At 47.4% G+C, this 27,463-nt stretch overlaps 1 protein-coding gene across 2 annotated transcripts; it reads right to left on the bottom strand.

Annotated features, from left to right (window-relative positions):
* Window positions 1-32: 32 nt before the first annotated feature.
* SLC13A3 (solute carrier family 13 member 3) lies at window positions 33-26,113 on the bottom strand. 2 transcript variants are annotated; one of them, XM_038158980.1, is made up of 13 exons: window positions 26,020-26,113; window positions 16,664-16,929; window positions 16,170-16,333; window positions 11,651-11,717; window positions 10,738-10,923; window positions 9,741-9,866; window positions 7,392-7,487; window positions 5,585-5,689; window positions 4,494-4,591; window positions 3,173-3,285; window positions 2,721-2,882; window positions 2,242-2,379; window positions 33-1,655 (listed from the first exon to the last, which is right to left on the bottom strand). In XM_038158980.1, exons 2-13 carry the CDS (start codon window positions 16,897-16,899, stop codon window positions 1,470-1,472), a joined length of 1,677 nt encoding a protein of 558 aa, XP_038014908.1. In that variant the 5' UTR covers window positions 16,900-16,929; window positions 26,020-26,113; the 3' UTR covers window positions 33-1,469. The 2 variants fall into 2 exon arrangements, with proteins under 2 accessions (XP_038014908.1, XP_038014907.1); XM_038158979.1 differs by having other exon boundaries at window positions 25,956-26,112.
* Between the last annotated feature and the right edge of the window lie 1,350 nt (window positions 26,114-27,463).

Raw genomic sequence — 27,463 nt, forward strand, 5'->3', positions numbered from 1 at the left:
CCTCAAACTACAGAGCAAACAGGACCATGTGATGTGCTAACCAATGTGCTTTATTTTAAGTTTTCCACAATCATTAAGGATTTTGTCTGAACACTGAGGATTTTTTTTTAAACTTGATTGATCAAAATTCCACATTCAATTGGTTTTGGCAATTTCAGTTCACCCCCCTTGAGTTGCCACCTGCCACATCACCCCAAGGTAACCCCCACAGGGCAACCCCTGCAGCAGCATCTGTGGCTGGTGAACATCTCCCTGCCAGCCCTCCTACCTGGCCCTGGGGGTTATCAGCAGCACAGGAGCAGGGGGATGCACTGGATCCCTACCCAGTTCATCTTGTCAGCTCCACCAGTTTACATTGTCAGAGAAACTGGTCCAGCCCAGGGATCCAGTCACTCACCTTCCATAAAACAAGAATCAGATCCTTTGTCATTCAATCATCTATTTCAATGACTGATGATTTAAGTTTAATATTTTATATTCTTACAGAAAATAAAAATAATTGGATAAAATGGTGATTAAAATCACAGTCAATTTGCAATGCTTTCATTGAAAGTACCCAAGCAATCTGATTTTAAAAGACGCTAAGAATCAAAGCCTATTTTTTAAGAAATGTCAATAATATTCCAATGCAACTTGTCCACTGACCTGTGACTCAGTGGGCCATTTGTGAGTGAGTCAATCTCACAAGCTAAGACTGGCCACAGTTACCAACAGTGAAACACCACCGGTGCCCAAAGTTACGCCAGGAATTAATTTGGTCCCAAGCCCCATCCGTGTACTCAGTGCAAAGAACCAGGCAGCAGTCGCTGTCCCAGGTTTTCAAAACATTGAACATGTTTGGAAACAAACTGTGGCCTTCCAGTTTCCAAAGCATGGAGCAATGCACCGAGTCCTGCCGACACATCTCCTGAGTCATCCCTTCACACACAAACCTGAGGAAATGCTCTTCATCCTCCACGAGAGAATTACTCATGAGATGGCAACGAGACCCCAGCCTTACACCCTGCCAGAAGCACCCGGCCACGCCGCCTTCTCCCCGGCCAGATTCTGATACACTCACTCACATTGGGTTGCACATAAATAATCCAGTTGCCTCCACCCTGTTGCCAGGGCTGCTTTCCAAAACGAGGTAGGGTATCAGAAGCTAGAGCAGCAAGGCTCATCAGCTCTCATGGGGGGACAGGCATCTACCCAAAGATGCTCCGTGCTTACAGGTTGTCCAGTTAACAACCACCTGTGACAGAAGGACCCTGGGAGAGTCGGATTTATACCTGCAAAAGGTGGGGGAAGACCTCCAGAGAAAATAACGAATGGATGTTGTGACACTGACCAGAATTTCTAGAAATAAAATTAAACCAGAAGGTCCCACACAGTGTGAGCGGCCACGTGGCTTTTCCTCCTGTGCAAACTCTGACGATTCCAGTGCCCCAGTCCTAAGTGAGTGAGTCCTTCCCCGGGGGTGGCTTTGTTCATATTTTATTTAGTGCACTTAAAGTGACATTTTCTACAGCTGTCACAAGTGAGGTGGCATTTTCTGCATGGATGTTGGCCCATGCAGGGAAGGTCCCCAGCTGGAAGATGCTCTTGGCCCATGTGTTCATAGCCAGGCTAAGAAGCAGAACTCCCATAAGATTCATGAGCAACCCAGTTCTTGCCTACAAAAGAAATACAAAGACAGCTGTTGAGTTTAGACTGGACATCTACAGCATGTGAAGCACGAAGCTATTTGAATGCAAACATTATAAAAATGGAAGACTTGATTGCTGTTAATATTAGCAACATTTTAAGCAGGCTTAAAGCCACAAAGGCCATTCTGCAGCTGCTTACCAAGCTTTGATCCATCAAAAACATTAACATCTGTTTAGCCTCAGGAATGTGAGCAGGAACTGGGACTAAGCCTAATTTTACTCATAAGCTTTGTTTCACTGAGCTGGGGAAATTTTCCTGCATCCAGAAACCCAGGAAAGTTGAGCTGTTGACACTAGAGAAACAGGACAAGGGGCTGGGGGATGTGGACCACATTCAAGACCACTTTTGTCACCATTTGGAGCCGTGGTGGCTCCAAATTTCAACTTCATGCAAGCTCCTTCCATCCTGTGCCTTCAAACACTGTTGAGAACAGTATCAGACTTCTGTCTTCTCATTTTACTACATATTGAGTACTAACAATAAAAAAAAACTCCCTTCTTTAAACACTCAGGCTGATTGTTTCCATCATTTTATGTATCTGAAGGAACTCACCATATCCTTGACCATCAAATGTCCAGAGGAAAATGCAATTGAGTTGGGAGGTGTTGAGACTGGCAACATGAATGCATAGGAGCACCCTATAGTTCCTGGTATCATTAAATAGAGAGGATTCACTTTCAGACGAATGGCCTGGAAAACCAGAAAGGAACAGAAATCAGACCTTGGTGATTTGAGCTGCCAACAGATGAACCAAAGGATGCAAATAGCCAGTGTGCTGTGCACAGCCCTATCCCACACTGTAATAAATGATCACATCTCTCACAACGAAGTCTGAAGGACTATTATCCTTCAGTGCCCACATTATGCTACTGGACTCGTTGCTCTCATGGGTTTCAAAGAGCCTGAAGCACAGGAGCAGGAAAATTCCCCAGTGCCTGTCCCAGCACAGACCCAACACAAACCTGCCCACCCAAGGGGCAGGGCATGGAGGGCACAAAGGAGGAGCTGCTCTTGCCATGGGATGACCTTACCAGCTCTGCCAAGACAGGCAGAAAGATGATAATAGTGGCAGTGTTGCTGGCAAACTCTGTGAACAAGGCAATGACAACTGTGATGAGGATGACAGCCACGGGAGGTGGCACACCCTCCAAGGGATGCAGACGGCCTCCTATCCACACAGACAAGCCAGACTCCTGCAGAAGGGGAGAGAAAAAACAGGAGTCATCCTCCTGCATCCCTGCAGGGCAACCGGTCCTCTCCTAGAACTTGTCCTCAGGCTGTCTCACAGCAAGCACCTTGCAAGGAGTTGTATATATCTGCTGTGTATTGTTGTCACTTGGAGTTGACAAATCTGTCCTTTGAGTGTGATGACTCCATTGATACGAGTTTCCCAAAGCCAAATGAGAACACCAAGTGACCCCCTGACACCAAGTGACCCCCTGGTGGGCAGGATGATGCCCATGGCATCTTCTGTGGGCCTCACCTCACAGCCCTTGGCCATGGCAAAGCCTCCTCCAAGCAGCAGGATGATGTTCCAGGGCACCGTCTCCTGGGCCTTCCTCCAAGTCAGCAAGGGCTGGGTCTCTGTGTTTGGTGCTGGACAAAGAGGAAAGGCCTGTGTCAAACACCCACCCCAAGAGCAGCATCAGTCATTGCCTGACTGAATGATACCACGAGTCTCACAGCAGTGCTGAAGCTCTCTGACCGTGAGTTGCTGATCAAATACACACATGGAGTGTCTTGAGTTAGCCAACTAAAGGAGCATTTAACTTAGTATCAGATGTAAAAACAAAACCAAAAACATTCTAGCAATAAAGTTTTCTTTGAGGCTTTCTTGATTTAATATTTAATATTGGGTTACTTTTGTCTCTGTAGCAGATATAAACATTGTCTTCAACAGATGGGGGTCCATAGAAGAAGGAAATATTCTGCCATTTGAATTTAAGATGTTATTAATTTTCCATTTGTCATTCAAAAGCCAGTGAGTTTAACAGCAGAGAGCTCATCTCCCCTAAAAGCTATTTCTTAATACGTGATAAAGTGAGCTCTGTTGTATGGAAGGATGCACTAATGGGACTGAAATTTTCTGTTGAAAAAGGGCACATATTTTATCCACAGGAGGCCTGATTAAACATCTTCCTGTGTATGGACAACACAACAAATGTGCATAACTCAGAGCAGCTGCTATTTTGTTCCCACAGACCCCAAGTGATTCTCCATCATCCACAGAAGGCCTTCAGCTACTTCTCCCTGTTCAGATCATCTCTCATGCCAAGAAGTTTATGAAGTAAAATTTGTATTTCATTGCTCCTCAAGAGGACTGACTCAAGACTTCAAAACCTGCTGGAGAGTTTGAGCTTTAGGAGTTCAAATTATTCTAGAAACTGAGGAAGAGCACCTATATCTGAGAATGGACAACTAGCCCAGCTCTGCCCTTGCAGAGCTCCGTGCTTCCCTTGAAGCACAGCAGCCTTTGGGAAGTCAGACACCAAACCTCTGTTCCACCATCAGGTGTGCTGTGGTAAATGAACACCCATTTCAGGTCACTTCATCCCACCATGGCATCAGCCCTGACAGCTACATGAGCAACTGTGTCATTCCTGCCATCAGCAGCAGGGCAGTGACTGCTGAGCTGATACTTCAGGTTTAAAAAAAAAAACCTCTCTAGGATTAAATGGCACCTTCAAGCCACCCTGCCCCACACTGCAGCTCCAAGGGGGGACAGAATTGCTCCTTGCCCCACGCCTGCCCTGCCAGGACACAGGCAAGCACAGAGTCCCTGCCTGGAGGGGTCTCCTACTCACCTTTCAAGTCAAACCACCACCTGAAGGAAGGTTTTTGTGAAGGGAAGAAGAACAGAATAATCACAATGGTGATTCCTGTAACTGCATCTGAGATAAACCTGTCCAAAAGCAGCAGAAACACTTGTAAGAAGCACAAGCCTGTAGAATTACAAAGTTTATGAGAACAGGGATTTACCAAAGAAGATTACAAGTTTCCATCAGGCTTGAACAATGCTTGTTGTTCACAGTTCTTTTCTTTTTTAATTCCCTGTCGAGCTACATTTCTACCATGGGCTGTGAACCCCCCAGAAAAGCTGCCCTACAAAAGCAAAAACCAAGATCTAATCCCCTCCACGTTGATGCTCTGGTTTTCTGATTGCAGAGTTATAAGGACGAGTTTCCTGAGCCTATTGCAGGGAGGAAGAGAGACAGAGCCCAAACCATCTTATTTATATGAGCTCTTTGCAAAATTCTCAGACTCTCAGGTGAAAGGCAGGCTCTACCCAGTAAAAACCTTAAGCATGCGTTAGATTTAAGGAGTTATTAACTGATGAGGAAAAGGCCCATAACTACTTTGTTACATTAAGGAAACATTTATCAAACCAGGATTTTATTTGAAAAAACCCACCAAACCATGAAGGTCTCTTCTTTTAAGAAATAACAACGCCCTCTCTGAGCTCTAGCATCCCCTAACTGCTGTGTCTATTCATCTTCACAAGGTATGGTTGTCACAGGGGACACTAACTTGGCAAACAGAAAGGATAGCACCCAGAATCAGCTCTTGCCATCTCTCCTCAGTCTTCAGACCACTGGTGATACCAGTGGATTGCCTAAAGAACTCAGTATTTCACTGTAAATATACCTACAGACAGCATTCCCAACATTAAATCCTAGGGATGGCCTCAAACAGACACATCACAACTTCCCACCAGCTTCATGCACCTCCTCTAGGAGAGAGAAAATGCAAAGTTGGCTCTGCTACTTGATGCTCAGTTAATTTATTCCAGGAAATCTGAGTAATAGTGTTAAGCAACACAATCAGAAACTCAGGAATGTCAATGACTTGGAAATGTTACTGCAAAATGGCAGAGTGGAAGGAAAACAAGCCTTACCCTGGTGCAAACAAGCTTGCCCAGCCTGGAATGAATTTGGGATCCCTGGAGAACAGCATGATTGCAAACATGCAGAAGAAGAAGAAAATTGCCTGTTCTGCAAACCTGAAATGACAAGAAATGAGGTTAAAATGCTGATGAGCTAAAGGGCTGGATCCAAACTAGGACAAGTATCCAGCTCCTGCTGCAGCATCTTGGCTGAGAAGTGAGGCTGATTTTCTAAAACCAGCTCCAGTGACACGTTGGGACAGATTGTAAATCTATTTGCAAATACTGGTGTTTGCCAGCAATAGTCTCTCATTGGAAGACATTAAGGAGAGGCAAGATGGAGATCAGGAATGTCCCAACAGCGGGATGCAAGGCTGACCCTCTGGGTGTGGAAGGGCCAAGCAGCTCCTCACGGTCATTCCTCTGACTATGTCCCTCCAGGACACCAGCCAGGGATGGTGGCACTGCAGCTCAAGCCACACAAAAGGATGACTGAGATTCAAATCATACATGAGACAGCAGGAACAAATTCCTCCAAGGTCAAAATCTAAGCACTGTCCCTTAGACACATGACAAACAGCAGGGTAAAAGGCAATAGCATTCACTAAGTATCTAGTGGAGTTAAGGTTTAACCAAGGTTTAAGATGATGCCTCAAAATTCTATTTAAAATCTCTCTGAGTTTTCTGGCACACAAGCCCTTGGGAAGAGGCTGCTTGAGCTGATTTTTAGTTATGGGGATGCTAATCAAATTGGTAGAGCTCAGCTTAATGGACTTTCCCACTCCTAGATCTCAAAGTGGGACTTTGATTCTTTCAGAGACATTTTGCAGGCTGCTTGATAATGTACTGAATGGAACAAATAAACCAATTTCTTTCATTTACAGCACAGGCACAGAGAGCTGTCTTTGAAGAACCACGCCATGTTCCACACAACAGAAATAATTACAATGTCGATAGCATGACACAAACATCACTGGATATTCACAGCATTGCCCTGAGTATGAAAATACTATTTTACAGATGGGGAAACACAGACCATTTAAGGAAAAACCCTACAGTTTCAACAGTCTTCAGTAGTCTTGGCTGCCCAGAATATCACTGGATGGTTGGACATATGTGGGGTTGGATTTCTCGAGATACTCAGCTTTTCCTGCTTCCCCCTTTTTCTTGGCATTCCTCAGAAGTCTAAAACTCATGTTTCTTTCTGCTGGTGCCTTACTCCAAAATATAATCCCCATCCCCAGTTTGTACCAGCTTTTACTTTCCTCACTTGACTAGCATAGTTGAGAGAATTATTCAGAAAAATAATTTGTTCCATGGCGTGGATCTGACTTCTTTCTGTTTACTTTCTCTGAGCTTTAAGATTCCTTAAAGTATATCCACAATCCATATGATTCATATCCATAATATGACTCATCAGCCTTCTCAGCAAATGCCTCCTGCTTTGCAGGACAGGTATGCACAAACCCTTCAAATCCAGCCTGGGTTAGCACCTAACTCACACAGAACTGGGTTTGTTCCTGGAGTAGAAAAATCATAAAGAGTCATTAAACAACCCAGCATGAATTCCCTCTATACCAGGAATGTTGTTCAGAAGATTTGAGTGCAAGCTGCTATTTGCAATTATTCATGCTGGCAAAGGTGAGGGGGCTGGGGCATGCAAAAAGCAAAGTTCAGCAGGTTCCAAACAGACTGAGTAGAACTATAGGTACAATTTTCTTTAAAAAGCTCCATTCCCCACAGTCCTCCACTCTTAAAACAGGGTATTTCGAAGGCCACTTAATTTCTTTCTCATTTCTATCCCAGCTTTACAACTCACTTTGTTGGGCCCAGTTTCTGATAGTCCTCCTTTATCACCTCCTTGGCTCGGGCTTCTGCATCCACTCTTATATTTGACTTTTTTGTTTTCCAGCCCCTGCCAAGAAACACAATTATATTTTTACATGCATTTTTACATGCCTCTGACCTAAGTGACACATAGGAAATAATGCATTTTCTATGCAGCACATGCAGGACTCAGTGTCCTTTTCCAGCACCTCTCTTCAAGGTTCAAAGAGCTGCACGTCTCTGGCAGCTCAGTTTGTGTTATCTTCAGACAATGGAAATCTCTGCTGAGATAAAAGTAATAAGGCTTTATTTTATATACCCTTTGTCTCTGCATTCATACAAAGGAGACCCTGCAGAGGTGAGGAAGTTTCCTCTCATTTATATTCTGAACTGTTTCCTCCAGCATGGGCTGTGATTGCCAAATGAAAGTCCCAACATTGCAGGATTTCCTTGTCTTCCTTCCAAGCGAGTTACCTACTTGGGCAGAACGACCAGGAATAGGGTGACACAGAAAATTAATCTGTCCCTTCATTTTTCAAGTCACTTGTAATTTCCTGGGTGATCCCAGGATGTTGCTGAGGATCAACAAAAAATGTGAGGAATTCCTAAGTGGCCGGGAATGTTAATGTGCTCCTGGCTAAGCCTCTTAGCCTGGCTGCACCGACTGCTCACAGTTTGCTCCTTTGCAGCATGTGCATACAAATGATATATTCATATCTTGCACTTCATCTCCCATCACATCCCATGACACTGAACCTGGTTTCTAACATTGCCTGTGACCTTGATTAAAGCTACAACCCCAAATTTCTGGGTCAGACACATCTGCCCATCCCCGTGGTCCCTGCCCTTCCTTCATTTATTGTTTCAGAGGGTGGCTGGATGTTCCATAGAGATGAATGGTTGATCGTTCAGAAGCTCCTGCATTTCAAATTCCTGGCCCTTCAATTTCCTGGTTTTGGGAGGTGTCATTAACAGCAGCCTCAGCCCAGCCAGCCCACACCTCAGCCTTTTAATGCCTTTTGGATTCAAGCAAAGCCCAAGCGTCCACCTGCCCGTGCCCTGCTGCAGACACCCAGGACCTGCCCACGGAGGAGTCCAGCCACTATCCCCAGGCAGTTACAGTCCAAGCAAGGCTCCTGTGGAGCCTTGGCTGTTCTTGAGGAGCTTTGCAGTGTCTCCTCCACCACGGGGGAATTCTGGCATCCGTGCTGGCCCAGCTATCCCAATAGAGCCCAGCCCCGTGCTGGGGGACGAGCCAAAGCAAACACAGAGCATCACGTCCCTGAGCTCCACAGCAGCTCTGCCTTTCACCAGGGCTTTGGCCTCTTCCCTCACCTGAGGGGCTGGGGATGGGCCATGCCCTCACCAGGGACACGGGAACTCAGCTCTGCACAAGCCCTGGCACAGGGTGAGAGCAGCACAGCTCTCAGGAGTGAGCTGGCCAAGCATCACACAGCAGCACTCAGAGCCTCCTGAGAAGCCCCACCAGCAAGTCAAGGACAAGCCTCTGACATTTTCTGGATTAAAACTTTCCCATTGATCTTTTTTTCCCCTATGTCTGAGACAATGTAAATATTTGGACACCTGTTCTTCTCTTTCCCCTCTCCCCACATTTGCATTTTAAAGTCAAAACAACAATTAAAGGCTTTTCTAAATATCACAAATTCTGTATGGTCCCTGGAGGAAGCAAGACTCTGTCACCATCACTTGTGAGAGTGTGGAGGGGAAAAAGGTCTCCACACGAGCAGGAGAGCAGTGCTGCAATCGCTTTAGCTTGTGCACACTGAGGGGCTGCGTGTGTCCAGCAAAGATTTACCGGAAAAACATGTTACTCTCAGTTACAGATTAACACCTTGTTGTAAAATTAAGCCCTGTTGTGAAGTAATCTGTTCCAAACCCAGGGTTTTGCCCCAAGAAGAAATCCTGTCTCTTTCATGGGGAACTAAGATTTTATCATGTGTTCAAAGCTAGATCCTGCTTTTCCTTCTGTCATTAAAAATCTGCCATTTACCCCCAAGAGGCCAAGGTCAGGCAGTAAAACAACCTTTAAAAATTATACATTTAACTGAATGAATATAATACATACTCTGTACATGTATGTCAGTTGGATAAAGTATATGTAACCATGAGATATCTTTAAAACCTTCCTATTCTATATCAGCTTTTAAAAAATAGATTACTTGTTATGGGATGGGCCTGCTAGAGTTAGTTGTAAATTCCCCCACTTTCCAGGAGATGATCCTTGGTGATATCAGTAGATTTAGGATGAGAAGCATGATGAAAATATATTATAATGCTAATATAACCAGACTACATATATGTATGGTGAATATCAACATACCTCAGGTTAATTCCTCCATACAGGATGGAGATCCATAGCCATCCCATGAGAAGAAAAATCAGCATTAAAGGAAATGCAAACATAAACCAAGAACCAAAGTTCACCACATCACATTCTGGAAAATAACTAAGCAAACGGGAAAAATCAAGTTAATGCAAGATGGGAAAGCAACCCTTCCATTCATGGATAAACAAGCATCTGAAATCAGCAGTGAAATATCCCACAAACCTGCCCCTGTGCATTTAAAAACTATCCCTGTGAGTTACCTGGACATAAGGAAATGTGAGGAGCGTTGTGTTGGGACAACTCCCAGGACACCCTGCCACCCCATCTCACCCAGCCCAGCTTTGCAAGCCTGCAAGGAAAGTTCTGGAAATCTCCCTCCAGCTGACCAATGCCTTCATGCAATGATACTCCTGAACACCTGGGATAAAATCCTGCTACAGAAACTGCTGGACAGTGTGGACATGAACCTGGCAGGGATGCTGCAGTGCCCAGGACAGGCTGTATGTACTTCTTGTAGAGGTCAGCAAAAGTAAAAAATACCCCTGGGCACCTGGGCTGGCACAACTGTCAGCTCCTATGCCCACAGGAGGAATATTTTATGACTAAGAAGTGGTGTGTTCATTATTTTTCTTTCTCCCATACAGCAGTAGCTGTAATTGCTCACAAAGCACTACACAGTCTGCTTCATCACAACAGCTACCAGGTTAATTGTAGGTGTGGAGTCAAGTCCCATTAAATTCAATGGGATTAAAAGCATCAGTAGGGTGAAGCACACATGCTGCAGTTTGGCTGACAGCCTGCCTGGCTAGGCTGGAAACCTGCTTATTAAGTCTTAGGCTGGTGCACTCCCTGCTTCCATTTCCCAAAACATTCCGGAAGGGCATGAATAGTCCAAACCAGCACTCAGCACAGGAAGGAATTTCCTGCAGGGATGAAGAATGTGTCTCTGTCTTGCAGGATTCCCAAGGATCCCCAGGACAGCCTCCCATACCTCTTCAGCTGTCCCAGAAGGATGAGGTTTGGTGCAGTTCCTGTCAGCGTTGCTGTACCTCCAATGCTGGCTGCATATGGGATTGAGATGAGGAAACCTTTCCATATGTTTGTTTTGTATTCCTCCTCCTTCTTTAAGTCTGAGAGAGCATCACTGGAAAGCTCCTTCTCCTCCGCCAGATCTTTGCTTTAAAACAGTCCAAAAGAGAATCCGGTGAAAGCCCTGGTTTAAATACAGTGCAACCACTTCAGAGCCTTGACAGAAGGAAAATTCCCAGTTTTCAGAAATCCAAGCTACCAGTGTGCTCAAGGACACCTTAGCAGCTCGGTGCTGCAGAGGGGTCTGCTTGGTGAAGTGCCACATGGGACTGTCAGCCTTGCAGAGGACAGAGCCCCCTCAGACCCATCCTTAGGAGCTGAGGGTGCCTGTGCCTTGCCCAGCCCCTCAGCAGCTTGTAACACTGAGCATAAAGTCCACAGGTCTGCCAAAGGGAAAAAGAACTAAAATTTGATAGATTTGAGGGAAGAAACATCTGTTCCTGTGTTCCTGAAAAGATGCTTCCTCCCCATCCTTGTTATCAAAGCAGGACCATCGCCAGTGTGCAAATCCTGGGGGTTTTACAGCATTGGCTTCACACATTTGATGTTCCTGAGAAAACCAAGGCACAAATCCCCAGCAGGAGACACCTCTGACTATGATTTCAGGGTGGCTGAAAAAACCTCTGTAATGATTTGGACATGCAGAGGGATGCTGAACACACAGAGCAGGGTTTTTATCATCAGGCTGCTAGTGACTGGGATGTTTGGTATATTCAAAACATTGCAATGATTGAATTTCAAATTCCTAACACTTGGTCTAGCTCAGGGGATAATTCTCTCTCAACTCTCTAATACAAACTTTATAGTTAACTTACTCCTCAGTACTTGCCAGAAACTGCATCTCAGTTGGTACAGTGTAAAGTTTATTCTGTTGTAAAGATGCTGAAAAAGAAAGATGAGGACTTTAAAACAGTTCAAAGCATCTAGAAAATTCTCCTTGAACCAAACAGAGGGACAGAGGAAAACACTACCATCTTAGAGGAGGGGCTGTGCAGAGTGAGCTCACACCAAGGGGATGGGGTCAGGAGCTCACACCTGGCAGGGATGAAGGAGCCCTCCTCCTCCTCCTGCCACTGCTCCAGCCCCACCACAGCACCCAGCTTCTCCTCCAACACCCAGGCACCTGGTCCCTTTACAGCTTCTGCCACAGGTTGGCCTTTGGGATCTTCCAACACAGCCAAGGCTTCGAGGGCATCCCTTACCAAGTCATGGGTTTGGGGTGGGCTTTCTTGGGGGAGGATTAACTGTAATCATTCTTAGGAAGGAACACTGTTGGGTTTGTTGTATCTGTAAGGCAGGTTCCCCAAGGCACAGCTCGAGCACTTCCTGAGCTTCATTCCCATGGGGTGAGAATTTTACACCCTGCAGTCACCATAAGGCTGTAATTCCTTCTTCAAGGACAAGAGTGAGACACGTTTGGGGATTAGGTTTTGTACTGGGTCCTCCAAAAGCCACCCTGACAGCAAGGACCATTCCAAGCCCATCATCCTCTCTACAAATGCCAGACCCTGCAGGCTGACCCAGCGGCACACCACTTGACCACACAAACCCACGGGAGAACTCAAAAATCAAAAAATAGAATTGCAATACAATCACTCTCTGTTACCAGACCCGACATTAAGGCTCGTGGCATTTGTGGTCATGGCTTGACCCCTTGAGGTTGGGAGATGTGCTACCAAACCTCATTTCCCACTTTCCTCACAGGACTGGAGCAGCTGTGAGTTTTATCCACCCTCAGCCCACGTGGCCCTTCCACACCCCTGCTGGCTCTGCTGCCTTTCCTTGTCCTCTCTGCGTGTTTGTGTCCAGAGGTTTGTGTGTCTGCAGTTCCCTGTGCTCTGCAGACAGCTACATATAGAGCCCAATTCCAGTTTCCAAGCAATCCCCAAATTTCCCTGCACGCCTTCTTAGCCCAAAACCCAATCCCATTCCACCCAGTGTGACCTAGAGGTCAAAAGCATGGAGACAAGCCAGTGGTCAAAGTTTCTGGACTCACTCACATGTGCACCAAAGACACCGTGCTCGTTCCAGCTCAGTGACCCAAGGATTTTTGCAGTGTCATGTTTTACACATGGCTAATTTACTGAATTGGAGCTAATTGGCTTGGACACACACACGCTGAGCTTTCATCCCAACCTTGCCTCGATGAAGGGATGTAATTACAAGGATGAACATTAACCCATGGTTGACTGTTGGTCACTCAGTGGATTTAGCCCAAAGACTCTTAACACTTCTGTCCCACTGAAGCCCAGTCCTGGCTCTGCAAAAACATTTCATTCTACTTCAACATTTTTAATTTTTTTTCCCCCTGCTAAGCTCAGACTACCAGCCCATCTGAGCAGGATCATCGGCGAGTTATTTTTCAAGGAAGGATTGCAAAGTTAACCATGCAAAGGAAAGCCAGGCATACTGCAGAGATTTTCCTATGAAATTTATAAAAAAGGAATTGAAAATTATTACGGGTCCCTAAGTCAGAAAAGGCCAAAGGTAACAGATTTGGACCCAGCTGTGCACACCTCTCACAGAGCAGTATGAGGATTCTGTGGCCATTTCACCAAAATACCTCATATACCTTAGAGGCAGAATGCTTTTCCTAGATAATTTTTGCTTTAATTACATTTTTTAACGTTTCTAAAAGGTTGAGAAGACCTGAAAAGGACTATTTCCATTGACTGAGGGATGCAGGCAGCAGTGCTGTGGCCACACCCTGCCAGCACTGCCTGGGATTAGGCAGTCAAACCAGGCAGCACTGTCCAAAAATGCACATTTCCCACCTACCCCTTTAGAGACATAATTTCCAGGTCTGTGACTCAGTTACACCTCAAGCACTGAATGCAGTTTATCTTGAATTTGCAGACTATTCTCTATGAAGGAAAAAAAGAATGGAAATATTTTCTTGTGATTTTTGCCTGGAGATACTCAAGGTGCTCAGAGAAATGAAATATTGCCAGTGAGGGGTTAGTGGGCAGAAGCAGGAGAGAGGTCAGGTTCACTGGCACAGCAGATTCCAGCTTGTCACACACCTGTTGCTGGAGATGTTGCATGGCTCACCTCCAAAAGGAAAGTTCTAGAAGCTGAAAAATGTCTGTTGGTGTTAAATTTATAACGCTGCTTTGATCCACCAGAACCAGCTGGGACTTCAGCCACCCAACCTCACTCCCTGCTCTCCTGCATCAGAAGCCAAGCGTGTGAAAATGAAGAAATTATTAGACTCAGTTTTAGCTGTCAATGACACAAGAAAGTAAGTATTTGCTGATCTGTAACATGCTGCCCATGTAGCTGAGCATGGACATAAGTGACCAAAATCTTGAGATTCTCTCATCAGGAAAAAAGTGTCACCAACTGATCAGAGATCACTTAACTTCAGGCACCATGTGTGTAAGCAAAGTCCTACACAAAACTGGTTTCATACACTTGTTGAGATTTTTCGCTGTGAGTCAAATGCTTTGAAATGTCACATATTCTTTATTATATTTTAAATTGTTATTTTTATTCACTCAAATACTTTTAGCCTCATGGACTCTACCACAGTGTTATGAAACCAAGTCAATTGGCAAACTGATCTTATCACATGCCATTGTACAAGTTTTCTTCCACACACAGCTCCCCTCACAAATGAATCTGTCTTTTTTTGGAGCACAGATCACAAATCTGACAGATTATAAACATTTAATAAACTATGAAATGAGTATACCTTTTTCTCATCTGCACATTTCCACTCCTAAGTGTAACATCAGCTTCATCACTTTTGACTGACTTTAGGTTTAGGGCTTCCTTCAAGGAACTCAGCTTTGCTCATCCATTCAGAAAGATTACAGAACAGGATGAGTCTACCTTGGGACACTAAAGTTCAAATAAAAAGTCTACATAAAAATGTGGATTTTGATGCATGAAATGTACATTTTGCAGGTGATTCCACCTTTGCTTGTATCATAAATAACTTTTAAAAGCCTTTATCTCAAAAAAAAAAAAAAAAAAACCAAACAGAAAACCACACCAAAAAACCATAATCACACCATCACATGATATTTGCAAAGCATCACTTTATTCATTCTTCTACCTGCATGCCCTTCCCCTGCCTTTTCTGCTTTCTCTTATGTGTGAGTGAAGGATGTTAATTCTGTGCTTAACAGTGTCTAGGACAAGGTGAGGAATCTTCCTCTTATGTGTTCCCATACCCTGCTGTACTTACAGCCACAACTACACAGTCAAATTCAGAGGCTGGGGACAAAAAAGTTGAAAGCAGACTGACAAAACACAGAACAGGAAATTATAGCAAGGAAATCAGTGGGGTTGATTTTAACAGATGTGAATAGTCAAAAATTCATAAAGCAAACAAGATAAAGCAACCTGGAGTGCAAATATGTCATGATTGCTAAACATCAATGATGAATGATTAACTACAGCTTTATCAGGTGTGCACACGTTTGAGCCTTCTTCTGGGGGCTCCTTTATCTGCCTCAGGACTCAGCAGGAACTAAGAAGCCATTGCTTTTAAATCACAGAGGCAGATGAATTACTAATTAGTGCAAGAAGAAGAAGAAGCAGAACAAGAAGAAGCTGTGATTACTGCTCCAGCTATCAGCAATAGCTGCAAAGGGGATGTCAGGATGTCATTTCTGGACTGCTGTTTCTCATCACTGTCTGCCAGAAGCCCAAAGTTCTGGTGGATGGCTTGTGAAGAGAGGGCTAGAGAAAGGCCCACAGACCCCTGACCTATCCTCAACCTGCTCAGGAACAACACCAAACAGCAACACGGAGAGGGAAAATAATCACAAAGCACTTCATAGACAGATATTTAACCTGCCAGCCTTCCCTTGAGTCCTTGCTTTCTCCTCCAGCTCAGGCTCCAGTTCCACGGGTGAGCAAACAGGAAAACAAGAGAACACACGTGTCCCAAGTGCACAACAGCTCTGGGTGCCACAGAGAGGGACCCCACTCCTCACCTGCCCTATCTACAGCCCTCCCTGGCTCCAGCTATCCCCACAGCATCCCTACAAATCCCACCACCACTGTGCCACAGAGCTGGACTAGAACCAGAGCCAGCAGCAGGTGTATGGAGCAGGTTGGCTGGGCATCTCCTCTTTGGTTTTCCAGGCCACTCATTAGCATTGCCTCCTGCATGACACGAGGAAAAGGCAGATAAAAGGGAGTTTTCTGCCAATATTCTTCCACCATGGGAATAAAGTGTGCAGTAAAGTGGGACCAGCCCTGAGACTGAGCTGCAAGCTAATGAACCTGGTATTTGTGCCAGTGAAGTCAATAAAGTGGGGCAGATTTGGGAGCAGCAGGGCAGACCTCAGCTGGCTTATACTACTGCCCTGCCTCAATTACCTTGGTTTTCTTCATTTTCCCTGTTCATATCCTTAGATGTGTCTTTCTCCCCAAAGAGGCTTTTTAAAATTGCATTTGCAATTGGAAGCATCATAGCAGTGGAGGCAGTATTACTTAACCACATGGACAGGAAAGACGTTGTCAACATCATCCCTAAGATCAGTCTGAAAGAGAGAAAAAAGGAAAAGCTGAATTTCTTCAGTTTGGCAAGCTCTCTGACGCATTGGGAGGAAAAGATCATGTGCAGAGATAACAAAACCAATACCAAAAAGGATTTCTATGACTCCTGAAACTGGACAGAGCACAACTATGGGGCTGAACCAAACAATTCTCCCTGTGCTGCACTGGCCCAGGGGCAAACAGCTGAACAAACACAATGAGCTGGAGAAAAGGAGCTGTGGACAGCCCCCACTATAGCAGCAGCACAGCAGAAACTCTTCCCAAGCACCTGCAGCTCACATCCCCCAGGGAGAAGCCCCTGCTGCCATAGTCACCTGGCTGGCTGGACTCCCACCAACATGAGCACCCGGAGAGCAATCCTGCGGTGTAAATTCCACTCCTCAATGGCCGAGGCCATGATTAAACCACTGAGGAACAGGAAATTGGTGTCTAAAAAGTATTGTGGGCAAACTTTGTTAGATGGGAGGATCCCCAGGAAGGGAAAGAGGACGATGGGCAGCAGAGCTGTCACAGCCAAGGGCAGGGCCTCCGTGCACCAGTACAGGGCCATCAGCAGGATCACATAGAGACATCTTCCTTCCTGCAAAAGGAGAGGAAAAGTGAGATGTGGCATTACAGAGACATCTTGTCACTCGGAGACACAAAAGCAAAATGCTCCAGTTAGTCCCTTAAGGATACAGTACTTCTCCCAAAACATTTCCATCAAGTACAACATCTTCCCCCCTACATTGTGTAAGGGTTTGGGACTGATCTGAGACCACAGCCTAACCAAAATCCCCCTTGACTGCCTGATCTTCCCACATGCTTGCAGGCATCAACCAAGGCATCTTTGGAGATCAGGAACTATCCCACAATACTGAATTAGGGCTGGCATTGCTGCTGACATGCTCAGGTGTCTGACCCATTTAATGTTGGTGCTTTCCCTCCAACTTCCAGACCATGCTCTGCACAGCTACGCAAAAACAGCCTTGGGAGAGGTCTGTTCCCCACATTTGCAATAGGCAGCACTCAGAAAGGTTTCTTTTCTTGGATCAGAGTCTCCCAGGAGATTTATGAGAACCCAGTCCATGGCAACGGATCCCAGTCCCTGCGGAAGTCAGTAAATCAAGCACCCCGGTGTCACAGCACTTCCTGCAGGCAGGCATCGCCCGGCGTCACCCCGGCCTTGGCCAAGGCTGGCAGAAACCCAGCGCCCCCACGCCACGGCATGAATCCAGCCATCCACCCAGGAGGCACAAACTAGACCAAAGCCATTTGTCACCACAGCCACGGCCAAAACAATGAGCAATGGAAGGAAGTCGGGAGAGCGGCCCCGAGCCCAGGATGGGAGAGCCCAGTGCGGAGCTGAGCTGGGTCACAGCAGGGCTGAACAGGGATATTGTCAGCAGGCACAGGCAGAGTGCCCACAGCACTATAAATAACTGCTGAGCATCACTTGGAAGCCACAGAACTATTTATTTTATCACTTTTCCAGCTTGTTGAGCAGGTCGAATTGCTACTCAAAGGCACCTCTGTCCTCTGCTAGGACCTTCCTCCCCTGGACCAAGTCTGGGCTTCTGAGGGGGAGATGATGGCTCTGCTCCCTGCCAAGGCTGGAACAGCGTGGGCTGGGGACTGTGGGGAGCTCCATTTTGGGGATAATGTGGTCTCAGACCCATCATTTGAGGGTTCAGCCAGGCACATTGAGGGTACAGCACAGCCACCACCTGCCTGTTCACCTACAAACAATTTGCTGCAGGCCTGGGCTGAAGGAGATCAAAACCAAGATGGATTTATGTTCGCTACATCTGCAAGTGAGGGTTTGAAAGGTGGACAAAATGATACAATTTTGGATTTTCTTTTAGCACCCAGGCTTTGCATTCACAAGGGGTCCTGCTAGCAAGGCCCCAGCTCTTCAGTGAATGTGGAAACACGAACACAGCAGAACTGAGTGTAACTGATTTTTTTTCATACATTAACTGTAGCAGTGTCAATGCCTCATATGAAATGCCCAAGATCTGGAATTAAAGATCACTTTCTGACCTAATTTTAGATGCCAGCAAAATGACATATGAGAGTGTGTGAAGCAAAACCCTCAGGCTCAGCCCAGCCCTGGCACCTGGCAGCTCTCATGGGCTCCCTGCTCTTCACTTCCCCCAAACCAGCAGGACCAGAGCCACAAACCTGGCAGTGCCAAACTTCACAAAAATAAAGAATCATGTTTTCAAGTGTTCGCTACTAGATTAGTGATTTAATTCCTGTGCCAACTGATAATTCCTCTTTACTATGGTTCTTTTTATATGCCAAATAAATAGCTTTGCTCTCATTAAGCTCTCTTCCATTTGATTTCCAAAGGCCATATGGATAATGTTTTTTCTCCCACTGGCAAAATATTCTTCAGTTTCCCACAAGGAAAGTTGCACCAAAGTCAACTTCAAAATAAAAACACTTTAGTTCTTAGAGGAGTAGAGCAACTGAAAATATTTAACAATGATACAAGGGCATATCAGTGAAGGCTTTAATTGACTTTACAAAATAGATGATGTACAATTTAGAAAACGAATTATAAGTAATGGATATTTATTCCCCAGCGTATGGAAAATGTTCTGGAAAACACTGCAATGAGACAGAGACAGCATCAATCTAATAACTCCTCTTCACTGCAAGATCAAAAGCCAGGGGGTAAAAATGAAACAGGGCAGAAAGAACTGCTCTGTGAAAGGCTTCCCTGAATTTTTGAAACCTATATGGATCAACAGGAAACCACTTGAAGAAAGCAGTAGTGCTGTTTATCCAATTTATTCTACCCTAAAAGGGCACAAATTGCAGCTATATTGAAAATGTTTTTGAGATAGGACCACCATTGAACAAAAAAGGAACAAGACCAATCCACAATAACTTCAACCAACATTCCCCAGAATGAAAAAGATAAGTCATCAATAAAATGGAACCAAACTCTATATGAAATGGAAAGGTTTTTGATGTCAATATTTTTCCAAATGTTAATTAATTGATGTCCCCAGTGTTTGGTATGTTTGGTTAGCACACAAGCAATAAATGCTAACAAACGTCAGGAGGATGGTCTTTTAGGTCCTGGACAGGCTGAGCTGAACTCATTGCTCTGTGTGGCACCATCACCTCCACGTGATCTTTATCCTTCCATCCCTTGGCTGCATCCTTGTCAGGACTCCTTCTACTTCTTGTATCTCCCTGCACCTTTGTATTTGTATTTTTCAACAGAATTCTATCAAAGTTCATGGTGGCACATACGAACTTTAAAATGGATCTTGTGATCAGGTTAATTTTATAGCCATTTAATGATTTCCAGGAAAGCACTTGTGGCTCTGGACTGCAGAGCTCTTCTTCCTGTTGCTCAAGAGCCTTGGGATCGACCTCTGCCCCTCCAGACACAGATCCTGTCTTTGCTCCCCTCACAGCACTGGGGATTTTCCACCCTGGGGGACCTGCTGAGCTGTGGCAGAGGAAGCCAAGCCACGAGGCTGTCTCCTGTGGGCAGGAGCCCTGGTGATCTCAGGGAAGGGCAGATGAGGTGCCCCAGGGAAAGGAGGCTCTGGCAGGGAATGTGGGTCAGGGGAGGCAAGCTGGCTCAGCCAGGCAGAGCACTGAGACACAGGCACAGCCACCAGTCCCCAGTGCCAGCCTGAAAGGGACACCAGGACCTTCAGCTGGACCTTGCTCCCCATCAGACCCAGTGCCCACAGCCTCCCCACCCGGCACACTCAGTGCTCAAAGCAGCCCTGCCTTGGCACTGCCTGGCTTTGGGTTTTCTCCATCAACCCCTGAACGCTGCATGGTCATCACAGCCCCATCAGCCACACAGGCTCCCCCCCACCCTCTAACCAGGTGGAAGAGTGGCAGACAGGGCTCCTCCAGGACCTTGATACCAATACCAAGAGAGATTTTGGCTGAATTGGAGCTCTTTTATCCCTCTGCTATCACATCCTACCTGTGACGTACAGAGCTACCTGGAGCAGCAAACAAGCACTGGGTGCTCTCATGTCACAGCTGTAACTGTGCTACCAGCCCCACTGCCTGCTCTCCAGCAGGATGGATCTGTGAATCTGATTTCTACTAAGCCACTCCTGCAGCATTATGTAATCTGGACTCAGCCCAAGCCCTGTTTGCCAGCCTCCCTGCCAGTGGAGTGGTTCTGCTCACACTGGCTTTTGGAGAGTGGCTAGAAAGGGGCCAGTAACACAGGGCCACAAAGCTGCAAGAGCTTCAGGGAATCTATTTTCCTCTACTAAAATGACAAAAAGCTTACTAAACACTTTTATTTGAACACCTTGAGGTATTTTGTAGTTGGCAAAAAAAAAAAAAATCTGTTTTAAAATGAGACAGCTGAAGCTCAGGTGAGGTGGGAAAATTGAGTGTGTGGCAAAAAGTCATCAAGTCAACAAACAGCAGCCTGGTAAGACTCTCCACTGCTGTTGTCAACTTTCACACATCCCATGCACACAAACACCACATTAACCACCTTGGCTGTGGGTAGCCAGTCCTGTAGCTGTGTTGAGCTAAATATATATTGTGATCTCCTACCTTTTTTTTCTTTTTTTTTTTTAATACTTCCCAAGGGAGGGTACAGATCAGCCTGGCATATGGTCAGCATCCCTGGTGATCTCCATCTGTACTGGGGCTTGTAGAAACACACCCACTTTATTGGTACACAACAAACTCTTCAGGCAGCTCTTGCAAAACCATTGTATGGAAGTTGTCTGAATGTATAGATTTTAAAGTAGCCAGGGTTAGATGTATGAAATGTTAAATTTCTGTTTAGTTACTGTCACAGTAAAAATATTTATTATCAATCAATTTCTTTTGCTGTAGGATTGCACTATCAGAATTTTGCTCAGTATAGAACAAAAATGCTTCACTGAATGTGGCTTTTTCTGCACTGTCCATCTGGCAACAGATAAAAACATGTGTTCATCACCCTCAACACCCTGCCCAGGGATTCCTTCCATATCTCTTTTCATAGAACCACAGAAAAAAGTAGTTTGGAAAAGACCTTTACAATCACTGAGTCAACCATTGCAGACACAGGCAGGAATCAGGCAGACATGTTTTATATGCAGTCGTGTTTTCCAATTAATATTAACTCCTGTCAATAAGGACTTCCCTTTCCCCCAACCCAAGTATTGCTGCTTTCACATCCTCCCAGTGCCAGCTTGCTCTTTGCCAGGCTGGCTTTCTCTCTGGACTGAAGCTCACAGAGGATGTGGTAAAATGTCATCACTGTACCTTCAGCTGGCCCCCTCCTTCCCCACTGAAGTTCTTGCTCTCATCTTTTAACTGACCATTGCTTCCAGGTGTGTGAAACTGGCCTTCCCAATCACCACACACAAACACTGCAGAGATGGACCTTGTGTATGAAATGTAAAACCAGGCTACAATCACTTATTTCTCCTGCCAGGCTGCTCTCTGGATGATTCCCTGCCTGTCCACGCTCCTGCTCTGCTCTGCAGCCAGGATCCAGCTCCGTCCAGCGTGCAGGACAACGCACTCCCATCCCCTTTGTCTACATTTGCATCACCCCTCTGCCCACAAAGACGCCCTTCATGCTCTTTGCTTTCCAGTGCAAGCAGTGTCATTTTTCTTCTGGAAGATCTTAAAGTCTCCTTGTGCTAACCAGGAGGACCCATCACATCCAAGTTAATTTTAAATTGCTCTATGGCCACTGAGGAAGTCAAGTCTGTTTTCTGAAGGCACTGGGCCCTATTTGCCTGCTCAGAGCTCCTTTTAGCAGATTTGGCTGCCTCAGCTGTTACCAAGCCAAGAGGCTGTAGACATTGAGTTCATTAGAAGCTGTTGGAACAAGCTCTTTGCACAGCTCATTAAAAGTGCCCCCATGCCCCTTCCAGCAGAACAGTTCCTCCAGCCCCTCCTGCCCTGCCCCAGCTCTTTGCAATCATTCACAGCCCCGCGAGCAGGGGGGTCACGGGCACTTCCACTCACGGGACAAATATTCAGCCATTTCAGCAGCAACCAGAGCAAGAGGTGACACACAGACCCCTGTGCAGAGAACTGGCTCCTGGGAAGTGGCTCCACACAGAGCATTTCCTTCTGCTGCCTGATGCGATGGACACAAAGCACTGCTCCAGACACGGCTTGGGCAGCACACCCTGAGGCCTCAGCAAACACACCCACAAAGCAGAAATTTCATTTCTCTATTTAGCAGAAAGGAGGCTGCAGACAAAACCATTTACACCAGCCTCCCTCTACACAACCACCACCTACAGAGGCCATCAGTTAAAATCAAGGACAATTAACATAACAGCAGCAGTGCCAGCCCTGTCACCATGCCTCTGTGAAGGGACTCTCATAAGGATCTGGAGAAAAACCACTGCAGAGTGACAGCTGGCAAGAGCTCTAATCACAGCTTGAAGATGTGGACACCGGAGTCCATCACCAGTAAGCAAGAGCAGACCTGATGGATGACTTTTCTCTTCTGTGTTTCCAGGGGGATGTCACTCCAGTGTAGGTTTCCCTGGAAAACCCACTGCACCCACATCACAGGGTATCACTCAGAAAGGACACACTAATCCAGGAGCCACAGCCTGTTGTGTTCTATCAGCTTTAAGTCATGAGTTCTTGGTCTCCAGATGCTGCCCTTGAAACCAAAGCTGAGGTGGCTTCTTATGGTGGAAATCCCTTCGAAGATTAAAATTGCTGAGCATCCCAGCAGGGAGAATGTAAATGGTGACATGATGTGAGAACAGATATTCAACATCGACAGAGAGGAAATTACTGCAGAGGTGCCTGTAAAACACGTTCTCACAAGGGAAGGCTCATCCTGAGACCAGCAGAGGCCGAGCCTCACTGCTTCTCCTCTCCTACCAGTTTCTGCTGCACCCTGCCAGGCAGCATTCCAACATCCCAGCAGGAGCACAGGGCTCTCCAACACCCGCATGTTCCAGATGCACGAGCGCTCGGCAGCATCACGGCTGCTACAGTGACTGCACATCGCCCAGGACTCCTCCTGCCCAGCCTGCTGTCCCTGGGTGCCCTGCCTGGGACAGGCTCCCAGTAACTCCAGCAGCAGCCCAGTCAGTTGAGTTCTCGTGCACACCTGCAGCAGCTCTGGTGACCTGGCTGCCCAGGAGAGCGCGAGGCTGGGCTGCGGTCCCGTGGCAGGACAGAGCGCCTGACCGGGGCAGTGCAGCGAGGGCACGCAGCCTTGGCCATCACATGGCAGGACAGCTTCCACACTCTGCCACCCCTGCTCCCCTGCCTGCTGACCCCTCGCCCGTTCCTCCCCCTTGCTGTTTTCACAGTGTGCTTGAAAGCATAACCTGCTCCTTCCTCTCCCACAGCCCCTCACGGCTCGGGCTGCGGACAGGGGGTCAGGCAAGCTCCAGACGTCAGAACTTAATCCCCTGTTGATGCAACAGCAAGTTTCTTTTCTTGTTGAACAAGTGAGAGAGTTTAGTGTTGAAACCCTGGATGAATCATTGACCCCTGAACATGAACAGATTTTGTGTACAGGAGTTAGCAGCTACAGGTTCCCCCCTATGCCAAACCTTGGGAGAACTTGGGGAAGCTGCAGTTGGACTTGCCTGAAATACTCACTCATGTGAGCATCCAGGTTTTGACAGGCACCAGCCAGTGCCACTGCTACCACCTGTGATGTGTTAAAGCCCATGGAGAATGAAGAACAGACCCCCAAGGCGAGCAGCAGAGCAGCCAGCACTGCCAGGGTCTCCTTCCATTGCCACAGCTGTATCCCTGCTTTGCTGCCTGCTCAGCTGGAAACATTTCCACTTTCCCAACACTATTTTTTCTTCAATAAAACAGCGTTGATCTGACCACCCTGTCCATAAGGTCCTCCGTGGACTGTACCATGGAGTGGACTACCAGCTCACTCTGGGAGCTGAGCAGGAGAGAGCAGCACCATTACACCACAGAGACATTTTTTAGTTCTGTACACATACAGAAATCCCTTTCCTGAACATCCTTGTACAGTCTGTCTGACACTACACACTTCAACCAGCACACAGAGCACCAAGATCAAGGCCCTTCCCACTGCGCTGGGTTCATCTGTGATTTCTTCTCACTATTAACACCTGCACAGACCACACATGAGCTTGCATCTCCTCCCTCTCCAATCCTATCTAAAATTTTACCAAGTGCCCAAACAAGATGCTATTAAATACACTTGAAGTCATTTGTTCAGCTATCGAAAATTAATGTAGAAATGTAACTATTCAGTTATGAATCTGGAAGGGAATTTAGCACCTGTTGTGCAATGTTTTCTGCTCCTTGAGGCAGACACATTCAACACAGTCCTATTCCTAACTCAGCCAATAACATAAAACAGAGGAAAAAAGTGACATTAAATCCAAAGCGATGTCTCTTTTAATATATGGTGCCACGAAATAAAGCAATGGTCAATCTATATTATTTTTTATTTTAACGGGTGTATTTTGTATCTCAAAGGAGAAGGTTTCACCTGACAAGCACTGAATAGGCAGAACTAAGTCCCAGCTTTGCGTCCTTACAGCAGCTAAACCATTCTATGTTCACTACATACTGATCATTACTTATTTTCTGATGTAAAAAAAGTCATTCTCAAATGGATCTGAGTCAGAACACGAGGGTGAAATCCTGCCCACGCTGAAGTCAACGGTGCAAAACTCCACAGTGTCTTCACTGCCCTGTGGACTTCCACCCAAGGCTCAGAGGTTCCTGGTGCACAAGAGCTGTGCAAAAAAAATCCTCCAGCCCCCAAAGTCTTGCTGCAGATTGCTTTATGTGCAGCTCAGCACATGCTGAGGCACAAACCTTAAGGGGAGACCAGTTTCCACATGTACAAAACACCACTTATCTTACTGGCAAAGCCTTTTCAGACAGAGCACCAAAGGTCCCCTGAGAGTCACGCACAGCGGGGCGGGCACTCGCAGCCCCGCAGCACAACCAGCTCGGCACGTCCCTGTCCCACTGCCACTCCCATCGCTGTGGGGATGTGCCAGCGATGCCAGGCACACTCCCAGCAGCACCGGGCACTTACCTTCCACCCCAGCTCTGCAAAGCCCCGCCCTGGGTGATGCCGCTCTTGCCTCAGTTTCCCCAGATGCCATTTGGGCACTACTGATAAAAACTACAGGGCGCTTGGGTACCAGCAAGAAGCACTGATCATTGCCACTGGGCTTGAGCTGATACGATCCTCCCACCTCCCAGCGCCTATATAAGAACCATTAAAGAGAATTCACGTTATCTCTCCCTTTTCCCCCTATAAACCCGACGTGACCGCAGGACGCCCCCTCCATTCGCACTTTAGGCTGTTGCAAAAGGGCGAGGAGCTGCGCAGCCCACCCTGCTCCACGGTCGAGCCCGGCAGGCAGCGGGGTGACCCTCTCCGGAGCCGAGCACCGCTGGTGCTGAGGCAAGCGGTGGCACGGAGCCCCCGGGTTGTGTCCCCGCTCCGTGTCCCGCCGCCCCCGGGGTGGAACGGCGCTCCAGGCACCCGGAGCTCCCGGTGCGGCGTCCCCGGCTGTTCCCCTGCTCCGTGCCCCCCTCGCTGCCCCGCGGTCTGTCGGTGCCCGCGCCCCTCGCCCCGCAGCGGGGGTCCCCGGCCCGCAGTGCCCCCCCGGGGTCCCTCGGCGGTACCTTGGGGGGGAGGCTGAGCAGGACGGGCACCAGCGCCAGCGGCGCGCACAGCAGCACCACGAACCTCCGCACGCTCCACGCCTTCTTCACCAGCGCCCCCAGCGCCGCCATCCCGCGCCCATCGCCGCCGCCACCCCGCGCCCCCGCTTTATCCCCCGGGAACGGCCCTCCCGGTGGGCGGCACCCCCCCGGGACCCCCCGCCCTGCTCCGCCCCGCCTCGCCCACCGGGAAGGGCCCGCACCGCCCCGCGGCGCTGCGCCCCGCTGCACCGCCTCCCATCCCCGCACCCGCCCTTCATACGGCCCCCATATCCCCCTCCTTCCCCCGTCTCACCATTTCCCAGCCTTTTTTCTTTTTTATTTTTTTTCCTTATTAAAAATAAGCAAACATAACCAAACAAAAGGTCAGCGGCGCGGAGCGGGATAGAGCCATGGGAAATAGCGGAAAAGCAAGAGGCAAAGTCTTGGCTCACACAAGTGTGAGCCCCGGAAAGCAAGCGACGAGCCTTGACTGTACCCTGGGTGTCCTATCGGGCTGGACCTTAAGGATGCTTCATGAGTCAAAAAGAAAACACAAAACCTGCCCAATTTGAACTCCGAGGGTGGATTTTCTTGCCAGCTCTGCGCTGTATCGGGGCCGTCAGAAAGAAGATGGGGGAGTATGTGGGGCAGGACAGGATTCCCTCTCCTGACCGCAGTGCATCTCAGCAAGTGCTGCGGAGGCTGCCGGTCTCGTCTGAGAGCAGTGAGAGGCAAACAGCCCAGGATACCGAGCTGCTCCTCTATCAAGATGAGCAAGAGATCAAAGCCAAGGGAGCTGCTTTTTGCACAGCCTGGATTCGTGCAATTGAAGGCTAAACAAAGCTGAGTGGTGGGGAGAGAAATGGGAAGGCGAAGTAACACCCTCAGTACTTCAGGAGCATCCTCTGAGTGCCATATATGAACAGAGAACACGTTGTTTCACAATTAATCAGCTCTCTGGAGAGTTGATATCTCATTGGTACAATTTCCTAGATCAAGGAAGTTGGAGTCAAATGCATTGGTTTAAAAAGCAGATGTGAGAAAACCTCATCCCCCTTATACACAACCCATGAATCACTGGCACACAGGGAACAAGAAATCAGAATGTGGTGGTACAGTCAGCAATAGAGACAGGACTGTGCTCCCATCTGCTCCTGGTCTAGATCCACCTCCTCCGTTCCCCGCCCTCCTTAACAGCAGATATGTAATTTTGCACAAATAGTAACAAGTCAGTTAATGCCCACAGCCATCCCGGGCAGGGGCTAAAGGGTGGCGACATCACCGCTGCGGCTCTTTTCAAAGAGCAGAACGGACACAAAAGCTTTCGCCGGGCACTGCCGGGGGCCGCTGGCAAGGCGAGGATCCGGCATCCGCCTGGCGCCCGGCCCCGCGGCCGCCCTGCCCCGCTGGCAAACGCACCTTCCATCGGGGCCCAGAAGAGAGCCCAGAGCCGACCCAGAGAAATCCATGAGGATTTTTTATCTTGC

The sequence above is a fragment of the Motacilla alba genome, chromosome 20, assembly GCF_015832195.1.
Source record: "Motacilla alba alba isolate MOTALB_02 chromosome 20, Motacilla_alba_V1.0_pri, whole genome shotgun sequence".
Lineage (NCBI taxonomy): Eukaryota > Metazoa > Chordata > Aves > Passeriformes > Motacillidae > Motacilla > Motacilla alba.